Here is a 15,716-nt window from a genome sequence, read left to right on the forward strand (position 1 = left end):
AATTTTTAAAAAGGCAACAAAATATGGAATAAAAGTATTTGATGGTATTTTTTAATTTTTCAAGAATTACTATTAATCGCATTTTTCACAAATTGCTCCCGTCATTTCGCTGGTTTGTTTACATTCTAAGTAGAAATTATTTTGTCGGACATTTTGTATAAAGTTTTTATTTATCAAATTTGCAGAAAATTTAAAAAAAAAAAAGCTCTGTTTCTCACAATCCGGTGAACGTGGAGAGAATAAAACAGTTATTCCACTCAATCTCATCGCACACGGATTAGAGCCACCAGCTCACTGGCCGCCAGGTTTGCTTCGTTAAATACGGAAGATTTTGAGAGACTTTTGAAAGAGAAAGATGTGTAGAACACCCAAAAGGAACGTGTATGTATAATAATAATAATAATAATAATAATAATAATAATAATAATGGGCGGCACGGTGGTGTAGTGGTTAGCGCTGTCGCCTCACAGCAAGAAGGTCCTGGGTTCGAGCCCCGGGGCCGGCGAGGGCCTTTCTGTGTGGAGTTTGCATGTTCTCCCCGTGTCCGCGTGGGTTTCCTCCGGGTGCTCCGGTTTCCCCCACAGTCCAAAGACATGCAGGTTAGGTTAACTGGTGACTCTAAATTGACCGTAGGTGTGAATGTGAGTGTGAATGGTTGTCTGTGTCTATGTGTCAGCCCTGTGATGACCTGGCGACTTGTCCAGGGTGAACCCCGCCTTTCGCCCGTAGTCAGCTGGGATAGGCTCCAGCTCACCTGCGACCCTGTAGAACAGGATAAAGCGGCTACAGATAATGAGATGAGCTGAATAATAATAATGGCTTTTATTCATGGTCTATAAATCAGACGTATTCCATTCCGTTACTCGTCTTCGACTCGTTCAGGATCATGCTCACGGAGTGGAATATATCTGATAGACCACTCAACACCAGCCAATATTATTTAAAATGTTACTACAGAAATGAGAAGGTCCAGTATTAGAATGAGTGCTTGGCTGTTATAATGAATGAATCACTACAAATATGATCCAAATCAAGACCCCAATACTGAAAACCCACTCTGGTGCAGCAGTGACCAACGTGAGGAACGTATTTCACCAGCAGTTAACTAGCTGGCTAGCTGTTAGTCACGACAGCAGGAAGTGAGAGCGCTGACAAACTGCATGTATATCTAAATTCAGACGCTGGTGTTTTTAACGAGAGGAAAGGGCAGGCTGGAGTGTGCGGACACTCGAGAGGAACGTGGATGTGTTTCTGAGGCCATGGACAGAAAACGAGAAAGAAGAAGAAAGAATAAAACAGAGGCTCGGGGACATGAGCAGCACAAACCGTGTACTCTCACCATCACACACACACACACACACACACACACACACACGGCCCTGACAGCTCCACGCTCAAGGTCAGTTTATTACTGCAGCCTTGTGCACGCACACACACACTGAGTAAATGAGAAAAAGCAGGAATGGACTCCTGTCCCCCCGTGTCCTCTGTCCGTGTCCCTGCCCCCCCCCGTGTCCTCGGTCCCTGTCCCCCCCCGTGTCCTCGGTCCCTGTCCCCCCCCCGTGTCCTCGGTCCCTGTCCCCCCCCCGTGTCCTCGGTCCCTGTCCCCCCCCGTGTCCTCGGTCCCTGTCCCCCCCCGTGTCCTCGGTCCCTGTCCCCCCCCCGTGTCCTCGGTCCCTGTCCCCCCCCCCCGTGTCCTCGGTCCCTGTCCCCCCCCCCCCCCGTGTCCTCGGTCCCTGTCCCCCCCCCCCGTGTCCTCGGTCCCTGTCCCCCCCCGTGTCCTCGGTCCCTGTCCCCCCCGTGTCCTCTGTCCCTGTCCCCCCCCGTGTCCTCTGTCCCTGTCCCCCCCGTGTCCTCTGTCCCTGTCCCCCCCGTGTCCTCTGTCCCTGTCCCCCCGTGTCCTCTGTCCGTGTCCCCCCGTGTCCTCTGTCCGTGTCCCCCCGTGTCCTCTGTCCGTGTCCCCCCCGTGTCCTCTGTCCGCGTGTCGTCTGCGTGTCTGCTGTTTAGGATGAAGGCTCTTACCTGCTGCGGTGGAGCTCGTGGCTGCATGTAGTGAGGCTGAGAGGGCGCGGCAGGCTGCTGATGAGGAGGGCTGAAGTATGGAGGCTGACCCTGCTGGCAGTACCCACCCATGCCCTGCTGTCCGTACTGCGCCGGGACCTGCTGGAGGTCAAATACACCACATCAACTACACCGAGACTCACAGACTCCAACAAATGATCAAACGAATCCTGATTAAAACACCCGCACTCTTGTGGTCACTCACTGTGCCGACACCCGACAGTCCACCAGCATCTTATAACACAGAGTCACCCAACATAATCCTGTCATTATTTCATCATCATAAGGACAACAACAACAACAACAACGAGACAGAGACTAAAGTCAGCGTAATTTGTGCTAGCTCTTACAAACAGGTGTAGCCACCGTACACTATAGATCCGGAATGGTAAGAGATGGAGAATGACGCTTAGTGAGGAAAAGTTGCACCCTGTTGCACTGAACAAATCTTTTTTTTTTTTTAAACTGATTGGAAAAATAAAAATAAAAATCATGAAAACTGACAGTTATAAGTGATTGAAAAAAATCCTGTTTTTCATGGATCATTCCGAATCAATGATCCAGATCAGCACCAAAAGTCATAGCAACATAATTCAGCCCAGAGGGATTCCTCACGGGAAACCTGGTGATGATGGTTGAAAACTGAGGGAGAAATAGCATCCTAAAAACATCAGGAGGAGAGGAGGAGGAGGAGGAAGGTAGAAAGATCCTGAGTGAGGAGTAACAGTCTGTACCAGCACTGCTAGTGCTAATTATTAATAATAATAATAATAATAATAACAACAACAACAAACTTTAAAAAAAAAGGTGTTTTAGATCATATACCTTTATAATTAATAATTTCCTAATTAAGGGGGAAACAGTTTATTTCTATACAGGCATAATGGTTACACTTCTTGTATTTCTGATTCTCAATAAGAACGCAGAACGCTAATAACCGATCTCGAGCAAACTCTCATGTAGTGAAGACGAAGCCATTTTGTTTAACTAGGCCATTTTAAAAAAAAGTATAACGATATTCCTGCATCAAAAGAACCTGATAAACGCACATCCCGAATGCTTCTTGCCACACGTCCAAGTCTGTTTTCAGAACGGTCATCACGGTAACCTGTTTCTCACTGCCCAGCTCTTATTCTCAGCCTCATTAAAAAAATTAAAAAGCCACTCCCAGTTATAAAACCCTGCGGTGCAGTCAGATCACTTCCTAGCTTACTTCTTTAGCATCGCCTCCATGTTCTCCTGGTTTGATTGATTACAGTGATTTCTATTCCCACTTTAACAGTTTCTCCCCTATTTTCTCTCCAGTTCCCTCCCACCAGACTCGCTTTCACACCACGACCATCATCCAGGCAGAGTGAAGGGAAACTCGTGCTTCCTCTGAGACACGTAAAGCCAACCAAGTACATCTTTCCGAAGGAGGAAATGCAGCACAGCTGGAAAGAGCTATCCACCCTCTTCTGCATACATTTTGCTAGTGATGCATGATTTGCTACGGTCACTGTGACTCTAATGCCGTCCCTCCCAACATGGCCAGTGTTTTGCTCTCCTGACTCGCAGCTGTGGCATCGTCAGGCTATAACTCTCTCTCTCTCTCTCTCTCTCTCTCTCATGATAACGTTTCTGTCCCACCACTTTGGATGTTGAGCTTTTCTCGTCACCATATTCCTAAATAACGAATAAAATTTCCCACCGTATCACTTCCTACACGGCCCTCAGCCAGTGTTTTTGGTTTGTTCGATGATGTGCAGTGTAATTACTGGGACTATTAAATATGAGAATATTTGATGTTATTTCTGTTTATTTGCTTGTAAGTGACCGTTTGTTTATCCTCACTGTGTCTCCTTGTGAGATTGAAATAGTTTAGATGAAGTCAGTTGGCTCGGCTTTTCTTGGTCAGAATTCTGCTAAGGCCAAATAAAAAATAAAAATTAAAAAAAAGTAGTGTGTTTCCGGTAACCCGACCGACCGAGAATTTCGGCGGCGAAATTGCCGACCATAAAGTTTTTATTACAAATTTCCCTCGATATTTTAGTGTAAGCGGCGTTAGTTTGTCATAATTTTTTGTTTCAACGCATTCAAATTGTGAAAGAACCGATAAAAAGTAAAATGTTTCGCCACTTCTATCAGCCCTCCTGCATAAACATGGAAGCGCACTTGTATACTGAAGGAGGAAGGGAAAACTGAGCCGAGGCGCCATTTTGAATCCTCATTCAAGGCTGTAATGCAAATTGCTTCCTCTTCAGTATACAAGTGCACTTCCATGGCAGGGAAAAATACTACATTTTGCCGCCTATGTAGTCCCCTATTTATACAAATAGGAGTCATTCAGGATTCAGCCATGTTTTTGCTCGGTGTTTTTGCTCGACCCAAGTTCTACAGTAGGCGAGGCCGGCTGCTTTTAATGGAAGTAGCCTAGGACGTTATTTTCACGTTATTTCTTGATAAGGTGTTTTCATGTTATTACATGAAAATATCATGAAATAACGTGATAATTTCGTATCATGAAATTACGTGATGTTATGTTATTACATGATAAATATATTGTAAAAACGTGATAACTTTGTTAACAATATCTTTTCACGTAATTACTTGATTCTAAGCCACTTTTTTTTTTTGAGTGTGGCAGCAATACGCTTCCGTAGATCATAACTCGAACTCTTGCGATATTTTTTTTATTCGTTTAAAGATTTAAAACACTTTTATTTTATTATGATGTGTGGTATAAAGGATTCTGTGCCAAAATACTATTTTGTAAGATGTTTACTTGTGTTAATTTTTTCGAACAAAATAAAAAAAAATTAAGAAAAAAAAAAAAAAAACTTTTTCCTACCTACCGACCTTATTTTAGTATTTCATGTTACCTGAAACACACTATCTTTTTTTTTGGCCTAATCAAAATCGGCATGCTTGCTGCGCACAAGGGAAAACATTAAACCGTTTCCTTTTTACAAGAAGAATGGTGAAATTTCTTCTCAGTGAGGGACTGAGTGCAGAATGCGGTGTTTGTCAGGAAAGTTTCTCTCTCATCACTTAATCAGCAGCTGAAACACTCGAGGGTCAGATTAAAAACAAAAATCAGCACTGATAGCAGAGCACCATCCCTGCCTGCCTCAGCGCGAAGCCTCATGATAAGCAATGAGAAAGTGTGTGTGTGTGTGTATGTGTGTGTTGATATCGTATCCTGTGAGCGCCAAATCACCACAGGTTATCCCAACCAGGATTACGTAACAGGTTTACAGGGGAGCAGCTGGTACTGGCACGGCCCCGTCGCCTCATCTGGAGTTATTTGCATTCATCATTCAGGCCAAGCTGAAAACTGAGACGAGTCGCTATGACGACTGCACACCCCATTTCGCTCTGCTAATTAATTCAGCCATGTGTCAGCACCTTTTAGCTAGTGTTCCTGCACACACACGACAAAGAATTTTGATCTGGATATTTTGCCATTGCACTGCCATTCAGAGAGATTAAAACTAAGCACATAAGATGAGCTTTTAGCACAGGAAATTATTAACATCTTCACCATAGGGCCGAGCGATGTGACAAAAATACATCACCACAATACTTGATATTTCATACACAACATGCATCACAATATTCAGGCTTGGCATCTGGGGGGAAAAAAAAAAACTTTAACAAAAAATTACAAATCACTAAAAACTAGATAGAACTCGACGCCAGCGGTGTCGATGGGGACGCCTCCGCCCGGTGGACTGCACGCCTTATTAAGTTGTGATTTGGGGACGGACGTTTGACCTCACAGTAATCATGACCTGGTAAAATTACTTGTATCAGCCTTGGAGATATTGTGTTCACAAGGTTTTCAGACAGACATTTGACTTCACAGTGACCTTGACCTTAGACCTTTTGATCTCAAAATCTAATCAGTTCATGTTTGTCCCAAAGCGCACAAGTGGTGAAAGTTTGGTGAAATTCCTTTCATTAGCCTTTGAGATATCGCGTTCACAAGGTTGCGGGACGGATGCACAGACGGACGGACGGACGGACACATGGACAACCCGAAAACATAATGCCTCCTGCACCTTACGGTGGCGGAGGCATAAAAAAAAAAAAAAACTGACTTAAAAAAAAAAAAATTCACATACTTTTTATGAATACTTGAAAAATACATTTTATAATAATATTGTACAAAAAAATACTTAATTTTTAGGTTTCGGTACAAATTCAGATCAGCTGCTTCTAATCAGAGATTGTGATTGCTATTAAAATGTTTGGGGGGAAGGGAAAAAAACAAAAACAACAAACAGGATACCTACGATATCTCCAAAAAGTATATCGTGACAATTTATCACAATATCGATATTACACTGTCATATCACCCAGCCTTTTACCATACTGAAGGTTTAAAATGTCTAGCAAAGTGGTGCCGTACATACAGTAAAGGGTGGGTTTTCAGCACAAAACCATTAAAGTCAGATCTCAAATATAATTCTACTGATAATCAAGTACATAATAATAATAATAATAATAATAAAGTTTCTCATGTGATCGAGCTACCCATTTATGTAAAATCAATTAAATTAGTCGTTAAATGAAAAATGCTCAGCAAGGAAGCACATGTTCTGAAAGGGGGCGTGGTGAAACAGCTCTGTCCTGTTACAAGGAAACTTACTGACGGCTACAAAGCACTGACACTGGAGACTCCTTCCAAAATCACCAAAACATCACCTGTATTAACTATTACACACAGGTTTCTCCCCAAATCTGTTTACATAACGCATCCACCACACAAGTCCATGCGTTACCATGACAACGAAATGATGAGCTCATTACTACAAACAAATACACCATACACAGTGCTGTGCAAAAGTCTTAGCCCCCTGTTTTTTTCATACTAACTTTGTTATAGATTTCTATTTTATGACTTCTACATTATTACAAAAACATTGAGTCCTGTGTTTCCGCTATGTACAACTGGCTGCGGCGGGCCGCCGCACCTTGATTTTTGCCGCCGCACCTTCAGGAATACCCCTAGGAGTTATATGTATTCGACTACATTATCCGTTGCTTGCCCAGTCTTTGCGTTTGGGGTGAAGCGCAGTTCCACTGGCCGAGCTAGCAGTTACTTGATTGGTTTCCACGGGTCGCCGTGGGCTCTGATTGGACAACGTTCCGCCTGGAGCAGCGTAGCCAAGCCAACCTGAGGTAAACTAACTGCTACACGGCTTCGATTACGTTTTCTTCGCCGATTGTCGGGAGAATTAACGATGAATAATCGAATAATAATTAACATCTTTATATTAAAGTAATCATAATTATTGCTATAATTTATCCCATTAGATTCCATGGCAGCCGGCGGCGGCCGTATTGTATCCCATGGCGGCCGGCGTCGGTGTTTTAATAGGCTATATAGGTGAACGGACGACGGCATCATCCCATTTACAGATAAGCCTAAATACTCTTAAGATCAATATTTCAGACCCTCTTCGATTTATTTTCATAATAAAAACACGTCTTTGTAATCAATTATTTTTAGATATTTTAGTTTTACTCTAGATCTTGCGGTTTGCGAGCCGTCCTTGGATACAAACCACAGGTTCTATCTGATAGCCTATACACTAAATATCAAAACTTCAGACCCTCTTCAGTGTGTTTTTAGAACCAAAGCCATAACGTTTGTATTTAACTATCTTAGTTTTACTATGAGATGTTCCAGCTCCTTCTTGTCCGTAGTCTAACACCGAGTCCATAGTTGGAATTGAGATGAACCGCCACCGTCATTTTACAAGGCTCCGGTGCGCGCTGTTCAAATGGTAGGCTACATCATTTTTGTTGTGGGTGAATTGTATTTATACGCTCTATTATAATGATGACAGTAAACTTGGACATTTAAAAATGGTCCCACGCCACACTTCGCCGTGCTGCTTCATGTTGATTTTTAAGCGACTGACCTACGCTACGGAAGCTTGTAGGTAACTGAAGCCAGGGTACGGCCAAATGTTTGTCCGTGACAGACAGCGAAATTCATTGCTTGAAGACTTGCACTACGCACAACGCAACAACCTATAGGCTATTCATTTTTGTCGATGAACATGAACGTCATTCTTCTTAATGAAATTCTTAATGGTCAATTATTGATTAATCTAGGCTATTGGTTATGTGATGTCCATCCCTAATTCGAGCATACACTGTTGCAGAAAGTACAACACCGACGCGAGTTTTTAAACACAGCCCTTTTTCCGAACGTCAGTGGGTGGGTGTGATCATCTGCGAAATGCCATATCAGATCAGAAATGATCAAAACCACCTTAATTTCAAAATGTCCATGTAAATGTTTTGAAAATATGAACATTTTAGGCAGGTAGCAGTAATCAAGCAGGAGAGCAAAGCAGACTGCCAGAACAGGAAAGAGAATGTGAAGAGAGGGAAGAGAGAGAGGAGAGCAGCCAAAAGAAGGGCAAACACAGGGCCTCGGGCTGGGACCCTACATGGGTTGACAAGCCCAGATACAAACCTTGGCTTTACCACACTGACCATGGCAAGTATTCTGTGGCTACTTTAATATCAACCAATTCTGCCACTCGTAGTCTTTGTTGTGTTAATTAGCAATAACAAAAACTAACACTGGTCTTTACCAAAAGGAATGTTCTGTCGCCAGCATAAGCAGACACCAAAAACTGGCTCTCCAAAGAGGCCTTTTATTGAAGGGGTTAGGTGTGGGGGGAATTTAGTCTCCCTGACTGTTTTCTAAACTGCCTTGCTCTGCAGGTTATGCTTGTTCTTTCAAGACTAGGTTTACTCATTTATTCCCTTACAAAGGGTCACCATTTTAGAGTGCGTTTTGTCAAAAAATTTCTCAGAATGCTCCCGTATCCTCGTACTGGGGTGGGACGTCCGAGCGCAGGTCTTGCCACCGCACCTTCAAACATTTTCTAGGGGAAACACTGGAGTCCAAATGTTCGTTTGTTTCAGGCACAAAATTAAATGTTACAGAAAAAAAGTTTGTATCTGAGCAGTATATTCCATAAGCGCTCAGTTCTCAGATGAAAGCATAATGAAGGCTGCTGGGTTTTGGTGTAAAATGAAGAAGTGAGTGTGACAGTCAAAGAGTCCAGAAGAACTGTGGCTGGTTCTGTAAGATGCTCAGGAAAACCTACAGATCATTTCCACATAAAACTGACCTCACTGGACCGGAGATGGAGATTTTTTTAAGCAAAGGGTCGTCTCACACCAAATACTGACTTTATTTTGTTTATTATGGCTCACTGATTACTGTTTATAGTATTTTTTTTAATGTTGAAACATTTAATTTCATTATTTTAAGCCATTTTTTGATCGACAGCATTTCTTTACATGCGTCTAATGCCGCTTTTCCACTACAAACGCGGCTGAGTCGGGCTGAGCCGTGCCGTGCTGAGTCGAGCTGAGCGGGGCTGTTGGAGTTGCATTTCGACTACAACCGCGCTGAACCGTGCCGGCTGGAAGTGGGTGGAAACATTGGGTGGAGTTAGCGAAAGTGGGTGGACGTCAGGTGATGTCGTTAAGCAGCGCAAACAGTGACATCAGTGATCTTTTAACCGGTAGTCTCACGACCCGGATAGTAAACAATAAACATGGAGGACATGGAGTCGTTAGTGTTGCTGGTCTTGGTGCTGTGGCTTGTTGTCACCGACAACGCCAACAGATACTGGCAAGAGCATATAGATGAGGTGAGGCGCATAAGGCTTCAGAAATTCTCGTAATTCTTCTTCTTCCGGGTTTACGGTGTTTACAGATCCCAGCGTGCTCGCGGGGCATGTGTGGGAGTGTGAGGACACTCCTCCTCACCAATCAGTGCACAGGGGAGTGTCTGCTCACGCCCCCAGCCTCACTCGGCTCGGTTTGGCTCGCTTCAGCCCCACTCCAAAACGGTGCAAGTTTTAGGGGCTAAGCAGGGCTGAAGCGAGCCGAGTCGTGCTGTTCTTTGGTAGTCGAAACGCGAGCCGTGTCGGGCTGAAGTGAGCTGAAGTGAGCTGAAAAAGGGTAGTGGAAAAGGGCCATTAGACTTTTGCACAGGACTGTAGATCCGTCTCTTCCTACTGTTAGATTTATGTTCTTTGCATTGAACATTTATTTATTAAAAGTTGATGAACTGCCCTTAGAATAAACAAGGGCTGCATGAGTCTTCTTTTCTCAGTACAGGGAAATGTTTCATAATCGTTGTCCAGCACACTCACACAATGGAGGAGTACGTCCTTTTAATCCATACTTACATAAAACCAGATACGCTCTGCTTTAAGACAGAGGAACGTGATCAAAGGTCAGGTGACCTTACTGCGCGGGGTACAGTACGCCACAGCAGCGTGCCGATCGCTTCTGAGCAGCTGAACAGGACCATCAACATCCGCAGTGTGAGAAAACATGCTACACTCTCCATTAATTCAGCTGGGAGGAAGAAGAGGAGGAGGAAAAAGAAAAGGAAGAAGAAAAGGAAAAAGAAGATTAAGCAGAAGAGGAAGAAGAAGAATTCCCCTGGGGAAAAATCGAAAGCTCGATGATGGTGGACTGAAGCGAAGCCTGTTTGTTGGTGCAGAGCTCCAGAGGTGTCTGATATACAAATTTAAGCATCAGGAATTAGTTTAAACATCTCTGCAGATGCAGTGTACAGTACGTCATCCATGAGCAGTCGGGTCAAAGGTCAGGCAAGATGGCGGCGGAGTACATCCCAATCGTGTCCTCGCTACTCGCTTTAACCCATGTTAGTGCATATTACACAAGAGACCACTTTCTTATGACTTGTACATTATTGAGTCATTTCCGCTCTACCGAGGATCCACCATTTCCAGCGATGGCTCCACTGATGAGGACCTTAACGTCCAGATCGGTCGAGCATCGTGTGCTAACCCTAACCCTGGCTGCGTTACAGCGACTGAATGCCTTCCATCATAACAGCCCTAATCCTCAAGGTACGGTTCCACCATCACACGTCGAACCTTGAGATAAGAAGAACTGGTTTCTGCAGCCTGGGAATCAGCACAAGCTACTGCGATCACCTTTACTTTAGGCATGTGGCACGAATGTCAGATGGCAAGCTCCCTAAATTCCTACCCATGGCTCTAGAAGTGTTGGACGCCCAAGAATAACCATCCTGAAGACGCTGAGTAACGATCTTGAGCTGTATGTAGGAGAGGATTACGATATTGCGATGGGGAAGCTTATTGCATTGGATCGAGCTAAACAGCACCGAATCCCACGTTCTGCCAAACAACGATTAAGAGATTGTGAGCAGGCAGACCCGTCGCAAGATGGATGAAGACCTGACCAAGGTACAAGGTGAGTGCACACGGAGTATCCGGATACAGCTGCAGTTACACACAACAGTCGGCTTCACTTAAAGAACCGCCGCAGCCTGGAGGCTTCACATTAAAGTTCTCTTTATAACTAACAGAGGATCAGGACCATTTACAGCACAGGTTCTGCAAGAATCAAATCTACTGCACATCTGTAGTGTGTGTGTGTGTGTGTGTGTGTGTGTGTGTGTGTGAGTGAATCATGGACAAGAACAGACATGCTGAAGGAAAACAGAAAAACCCGTTCCCTTCACACTCACCTACAATGGAAGTCTCATCAATAAACGTTCAAAATACAAAAACATTAATAGTGAAGATCTTAGGATGAGGAACATGAGATGATGTTTAAGAGGTTCTACAAAACACTAAAGCAATGCATAAATTATATACATCTCCCAATGGTTCTGACTAGGGATGTTAACCGATGACCGTTTGACCGGTGGTTGACCAAATCAACATCAACCGGTTAATTTTTTTTTGGTTGTCGGTGAAAAAAAAAAAAAATCAATCGTTTTGAAGCTGCCGATTTTGGAGCGGAGAACCTGGAATTCTGTGTTGTAAACGCTTGGGGCATGCCATGCGGTGTAAGGACGACAGCTGCCGAATCAGAAACACCCATTCAGTCATGTCCCGCCCTCCCGCCCCAGTTAAAGACAGCTGACAAATCAGAAACACCCATTCAGTCATGTCCCGCCCCAGTTGAACACAGCTGCCACTCGGCGAAAGAAAAGTGTAGACACAGGCTTTTTAGCTTACAAATTATTATTCTGTTTTTTTTTTAAATTATTATTAGAAGGCACATGGAGTTTCGTCCTGCCTTGGCCAGTGCGTTCTGAAAGTATGTTTCGGTCTGTAGCCAACAATGCATGTTACTGCAGATCACATCTCTCCACACAAACTAAAGGCACAGATGCCGACTTTTTCACGGCTGAATCGCGCAGATCCGATTGCTTTCCTTTGAGCATACAGAATTTACTCTGATGAAATTATTCAGACACTCCAACGCCCCCCCCCCCAAAAAAATCGGATCTTTGCACGATTCAGCCGTGAAAAAGGCGGCGTCCACTAAAAGGCGCGCCGTTTGCATCCCTGTTTAAACTCATAGGTTAACCGACTTTAACCGGCTAATGAGGCTCGGTGGTCGGTCAAGATTTTTTTTAGTTTTCGCATCCCTAGTTCTGACGTATCCTTGCACCAGCAGGATGAAGAGGTGCTTCGACGTTTAATTTGGGCTACGCTGACTACGCTTGTGATGGAAAGCTATAAATCCTTCCTCCTGAAAACAGTCCCAACACCTTACAGCAGCGGAATCGACCACCTCTTTGGTACGCATCCTGTTCGTTTGCTGAGCCTGAATCAGTAATGCTTTGATTCTTTTAGTTCGGTTTCAAACTGCACATAATTCAACAAAGCACACGAGTAGAATTCAGACAGCGACGCCTCCACAACACCAGCTCGAGTCCTTATTGTAAATAATTTATTATACTCTGAAAATATACTTCAAACAGGAAGGAAGCTACTGAAAAGAAACTATTTCAGACAGACCTTTGACTTTGCTCTGACTTTGGATCAATTCCAAAACCCAATTAGGTCATCTGTTAGTTATGAAACTAATTCCATATCCATCCTTTATCCACTCACTCACTTGAGATATTGCACTAATGAGACTCTCGTTAACGGACCACACAAAAACACGACAAATATTATTCTCTCCACATTCACTGGATATGAGCAATCGTGCTCTCTGATTGGCTACTCTACTACTAGGATATCAGCTCATATACTGTGAGTAGAGAAAAACAAAATGGTGGTGCGTGTTGCTGAACCAACCGAGGACGAAATAAAAACTCTACTCGAAAATAAAACCCCAAAAAATACAAAAAAAAAAGGCAACAAAATATGGTGGGGAAGAAAAAAAAAGTCTCTTTTTTTTCCCCAAGAATTATCATCACATTTTTCACAAATGGCTCCTGTCATTTTGCCGGTTTGTTTACATTCTACACGGAAATTATTTGTCAGACGCTTTGTATAAAGTTTTTATTTATCCAATTTGCGCCAAAAAAAAAAACCCAGCTCCGTTTCTCAAAATCCAGTGAATGAAAAAAATAAGTTACAATCACGTTCTCTGTAATCACCCAGATGAGGATGGGTTCCCTTTTGAGTCTGGTTCCTCTCGAGGTTTCTTCCTCATGTCGTCTGAGGGAGTTTTTCCTCGCCACAGGCTTCATCATCGGGGATAGATTAGGGATAAAATTAGCTCATGTTTTAAGTCTTTAAATTTCTGAAAAGCTGCTCTGTGACAGTGTCGGTTAAAAGCACTAAAAAATAAACTTGACTTGAATGTGGATAGAATAAGAGCGTTACTCCACTCAACCTCGTCGGATGTGGATTACAGCTATCGGCTCATGTACGACTCGATTTCATGGAGTAAGTGTTAAAGAGAGAGATCTACTGTGTACGGCTGAAAAGTACTTCATTTACTGGTCACAAAACCGACAACGGAAAAAGGAAAAGAAACCTTTTGCCAAGTTCACATGGAGATCACAAAACAACAACTAGCGTTAAAGTTGTGCATCACATCCAAAGTTTTTTGGGGTTTGTTTCTTTCCTGAAGATCCAAATATCCAGAACACTCAACAGCATGTTCTTTTCAACAGCGTCCATCATATCGTATCGTATCGATGAACTAAACCCACTCCACACGCGAGGTTCTCGCTCACAGCCGAGTCGATTCACTCCCTCACTGTAATTACACCAGGTTGGACTTGGCAGCGGATTGTTTAGATGCTTTCAGACGAGTTATTCTGGTCCACACCCAAGTCAGATCGCTGTGTTCTCACCTGCCTAAAGCAGCGCAGAGAAACGCCACAAAGCGAAAAAGGTTCGGTTCAAGCAGACAAAGCTTTAGAAGTGAAAGAACCTGATGCTTTCATCGACATTAGCTGCAGGGTTAAACAGACTGCTTTCTGTTTCTGCGTATTATACTTCACTAGCATCTCAAAACTTTGGCCCGTATCAGAGGCCGGTGTGTGAGGCCAGTCCGTATGAATGACAGCAGGGTTCCCCTGGCATCTGACTGGCCAATTTCACGTGAGCTTGTGGAAAGTGATGCCCTCTGGTCATCTAATCCTGCAGTAGATAAAAGTTATTATTGTCGTCTCGGAGCAGCGAGAGTGAAAATATCATCAGCATTGCTGACACAATGCCCTCGCCGAGGTTAGAGATTACATAAACCCTCAAGCCTCCGATGAGCTCATTATGCCATGACCATTGAGGAACGATGTGTTTTTTGGGCAGCGTGTCTTTTTCCATTCCTTCACACCAGGGGCTGAGAACGTTTTGTGCTGATTTCGATCTTTCCGCCGTGACCGGGGCGATTGCTCTGGGAAACTCGATGTGAGTCACCTGGCGCGCAGGCTTTCACCCGATCTGATCAGAGAGCAGCGCAGCCGAACCAAACCCGCGAGCCAGCACGGTGTAGAACAAGTTTGAAACATGAGTCACTATGTCCACATATAAACGTAAATAAGTAAGCAAAAGCTACATCCAAACCCTTTTGATTACCAAATTCTAACAGAAAACAAGAGCGCCCGAAAAGGGAAACCGAGCCAAGCCGCCATTTTGAATCCTCATTCACGGCTGTAATGCAAATGGCTTCCTCCTCGGTATACAAGTGCACTTCCATGGCAGGAAAAAAAACTACATTTTGCCGCCTATGTCGTCCCCTATTTATACAAATAGGAGTCATTCAGACATGTTTTTGCTCGGCGTTAGTAAGTTAGAGGATTTTAGCTTTCTCCTGAAATGTTTTACTTTATTTCTTCTTCCTCAGGGGAGTAAAACTCGCTTTCGCTGTGAACACTGTCGTTATCGCTATCCATGCTGTAAAATTAATGCGATTCTCCTGAGAAATGCGAAAATAAATGTTGACAAAAATTGCTACGATGTTTGTTGTTGTGAACGAGTGAGTTGCCAGGTCCATAACCAGGGTCCGTATCGTAGGATATGGACCCGCTCGCCAGCCAATCAGAGCGCAGGATTTGATGGAAACCAGACCGCGAAAAAAAATTATTTATTACACTGTTGAATACTCAATTCTGGTTGTTGCGCTGTATGAATAACAGATCGGTGCTATAGGCAGTGTCTTTAGTGGAAGCCAAAAAAATAAATAAATAAAAATATTTTTTATTCAATATCTCATCTCATCTCATTATCTGTAGCCGCTTTATCCTTCTACAGGGTCGCAGGCGAGCTGGAGCCTATCCCAGCTGACTACGGGCGAAAGGCGGGGTACACCCTGGACAAGTCGCCAGGTCTTTTATTCAATATTTTGGGTCAAATTGATTTGTTCAGTGAGTAGCCGGG

General features: G+C 43.7%; 1 protein-coding gene across 9 annotated transcripts in view; it reads right to left on the reverse strand.

The window, feature by feature from the left end:
• The window catches only part of arid1b (AT-rich interactive domain 1B), a 123,285-nt gene that overhangs the window by 76,571 nt on the left and 30,998 nt on the right, over window positions 1-15,716 (reverse strand). For 3 of the 9 annotated variants that reach the window (XM_060917989.1, XM_060917992.1, XM_060917987.1), the window contains exon 3: window positions 2,023-2,163. The exons of 1 other annotated variant lie outside the window; for it this stretch is intronic. In XM_060917989.1, the coding sequence (XP_060773972.1) occupies window positions 2,023-2,163 (141 nt within the window). Of the gene's footprint in view, window positions 1-2,022; window positions 2,164-11,611; window positions 11,630-13,486; window positions 14,836-15,716 lie in introns of those variants that run through there. 5 more of the 9 variants (XM_060917990.1, XM_060917988.1, XM_060917995.1 and 2 more) reach the window with 4 other exon arrangements.

Source organism: Neoarius graeffei, chromosome 3 (assembly GCF_027579695.1).
Source record: "Neoarius graeffei isolate fNeoGra1 chromosome 3, fNeoGra1.pri, whole genome shotgun sequence".
In the NCBI taxonomy this organism is placed as follows: Eukaryota; Metazoa; Chordata; class Actinopteri; order Siluriformes; family Ariidae; genus Neoarius; species Neoarius graeffei.